At 35.4% G+C, this 2,500-nt stretch overlaps 1 protein-coding gene across 1 annotated transcript in view; it reads right to left on the reverse strand.

Annotated features, from left to right (window-relative positions):
- LOC122257472 (uncharacterized) overlaps positions 1-2,237 on the reverse strand; it is an 8,170-nt gene extending 5,933 nt beyond the window's left edge. The window contains exons 1-2 of the mRNA XM_043022765.2: positions 1,995-2,237; positions 179-299 (exon numbers count right to left, since the gene is read on the reverse strand). Of these exons, the coding sequence (XP_042878699.1) occupies positions 179-299; positions 1,995-2,132 (259 nt within the window). The 5' untranslated portion in view covers positions 2,133-2,237. The remainder of the gene's footprint in view (positions 1-178; positions 300-1,994) is intronic.
- Between the last annotated feature and the right edge of the window lie 263 nt (positions 2,238-2,500).

The following is a 2,500-nucleotide window of genomic DNA, read 5'->3' on the forward strand; positions in this document are numbered from 1 at the left end:
TCACAACTTCACCTCCTCTTAGAACTAACATTGGAAATGTTAAAGAAAAAATGAACATTCAATTATTATCATCACAATATAAAAGTAGTCGAAACCATAAACGAAATAATATCAAATGCCACAGAACAAGCATACGAGCAACCCCCATCCCCTGCATGCTTCCTCGTTAGTCTCCTACCTCGCCACCTGCAGACGTCATTCAGCAGCACGTCACAGAAGTACAAGAGGTTTTTGATGGCTGCACCCACTTCCTCCTTTTCATCTCGGATGCCCTCGAGGTATTCTTCCACCGTCTTCATCTGGAATTGGGATGGATTGTTGGTTATAGGATAAACAGGATTGCTTGTAGGTACATGTTTTTAAAGACTCTACGAAGGACTATTGTCTCTTTGCCGGACACTTGGTTGACTGTACAAGTGACTTTTGGAGACTATATATTTATTAAATGTTCTTTGAATATATATGGAGTCACTTCCTTCCCTTTAGGTAAAGTGACATATCTAACATTATTAATTTAGTTATGGATATTCTAGTTTCATTGCTTGTAGTGCAGATGTATCCATTATTTCAAGCATGTTTGTTTAAGAAGCAACAAATACGTGACGGTTTTACATCTAAGAAATAACAGATGAGGGAAATACAAGAAAAAGAAAAGCAATACATTTCAAAATATATTGCTTTAAAATCACACTTAACTTGAACGTGTAAAGCTGATTTATTTTGTTATCATTATCATTATTCCGTGTGCGGAATTTTATTTTGAATGGATGTTTTTTTCTGAACACACTACGAAAGGAAAGAAAATTCCGCAAAATGAATGTGAGAGCACAGTATTCTTCGGGAATTAGACTATTATAAAGATAACTCAAACCACATGTCTTTCTCATCACATGACGCTTGTTAAAAAAAAAAAAAAAAAAAAATGATGATAATGATAATAATATCTTAAAAATTGCAAATGAAACCTCACTTATAATCAACTCGCGAGTCGGAATAACCTCATCCGTTCAAATCCACGAGAGTAACGGACAGAAGAGCGAAGGCGCGAGAGAGAGAGCATGGTTTTCCCGCCAAATTCTGACGTGGCGGAGGTGGCGGTTGGAGATGTTTTTTTTTTTTTTTTTTTTTTTTTTTCAGCGAGAGAACGTTTGCCTATTTCCTTAAAAAGGAAGTTAAACTCTTGCGATTACGGGGAGGCGAAGTTAGTTTAGGATGAGGATTAGGTAAGGTTAAGCTCAGGGAACTTTATTATTTGTCTTATTAAATTATTACGGTTAGTTTTCTCATTTCTGTTCAACGCATTGTATATAGAGTAGCTACACATATTCTATATAGATTTTATCCTATTTTTCTCTAATTATATATCCCCCTCCCCCCTTTCTCTCTCTTCGTTTATCTCTTTACTCTTCATAATTCAGAAATATAGAACCAAGCAGAATTAACATAATTGTTCGATGGATAAACAGAAGTTATATTTCGCATGTGCCAAAAATCCAGTGTAATTAGTTTTAATCAACGGCTCAGTAAGGAACTATCCATGGTGAAAAATTAACAGCTAAATAATTGCTAACTCTTAATAACGAGGAGAGTGGACACGTATCTTTATAATGATAATAATAATAATAAAAACATAATATAACATGTATTTTTAAACACAAATTTAAAACATGGGTTAAAACTTTTACCACACGTTGTAGTACAAATAACCTTTTTAGGTTAACAAAATTGGTAAGCAGTAGTGCCCAAGAAAAAAAATAAATAACGATAATCATAATGAACAAAAGTTATAATAATAATGCCAAAAAAAGAGAAAAGAAAGAAAAAAGAAAAAAAGTGCCCAAGAAAAAAATAAAAATAAATAAATAATGATAATCATAATGAAAAAAAGTTATAAAAATAATGCCAAAAAAAGAAAAGAAAAAGAAAGAAAAAAAAAGAAAAAAAGAAAGAAAAAAAAGAAAAAAAGAAAACCGACTTTAAGTTAACCGCCTCACCTCGTGGTTAATCTCCTCATCGAGAGTCATGTTTCCCACGTCCATTTCTCCTCCTTCTTCGAAATCCTCCTCCTCCTCCGCACGCCTCCTTCCGTGGTCCAGGTCCGACCAGTTGCCAAAATCCTCGAAGACGCTCATCGTGAAAGGATAGGATGGTAGGATGGGCGGGCTGGAGAGACTTCGATGCGCAGACGGAGCAAGATACGTCCTGTCTCTTCCGAGGATCACCGGCGACTGAGGGAGCTTCGAGGTTCGAATTCGGAAATTTGACTTGATTTTTTGGCGAAATTTGGAGGTTAGGGCATATTTTTTCTTTTGGATTATTGTATTGAATTTTTATATGTTTTTTTTTTGTCATTCTTATTATTTGAACGAGTTTTAACTGTAGATGATAATGATGCTTATGATGGTGAGGATGAGAGGTTTCCGTCGCTGTGGACCCCGTGCCTCGTGGAAGCGCTGTTGCCACATCTCTTTTCCCGCCAATTTTCTCTCTCTTTCTCTCT

Source organism: Penaeus japonicus, unplaced genomic scaffold, assembly GCF_977035675.1.
Source record: "Penaeus japonicus unplaced genomic scaffold, GWHDUDI00000001_assembly GWHDUDI00000013, whole genome shotgun sequence".
Classification (NCBI taxonomy): Eukaryota; Metazoa; Arthropoda; class Malacostraca; order Decapoda; family Penaeidae; genus Penaeus; species Penaeus japonicus.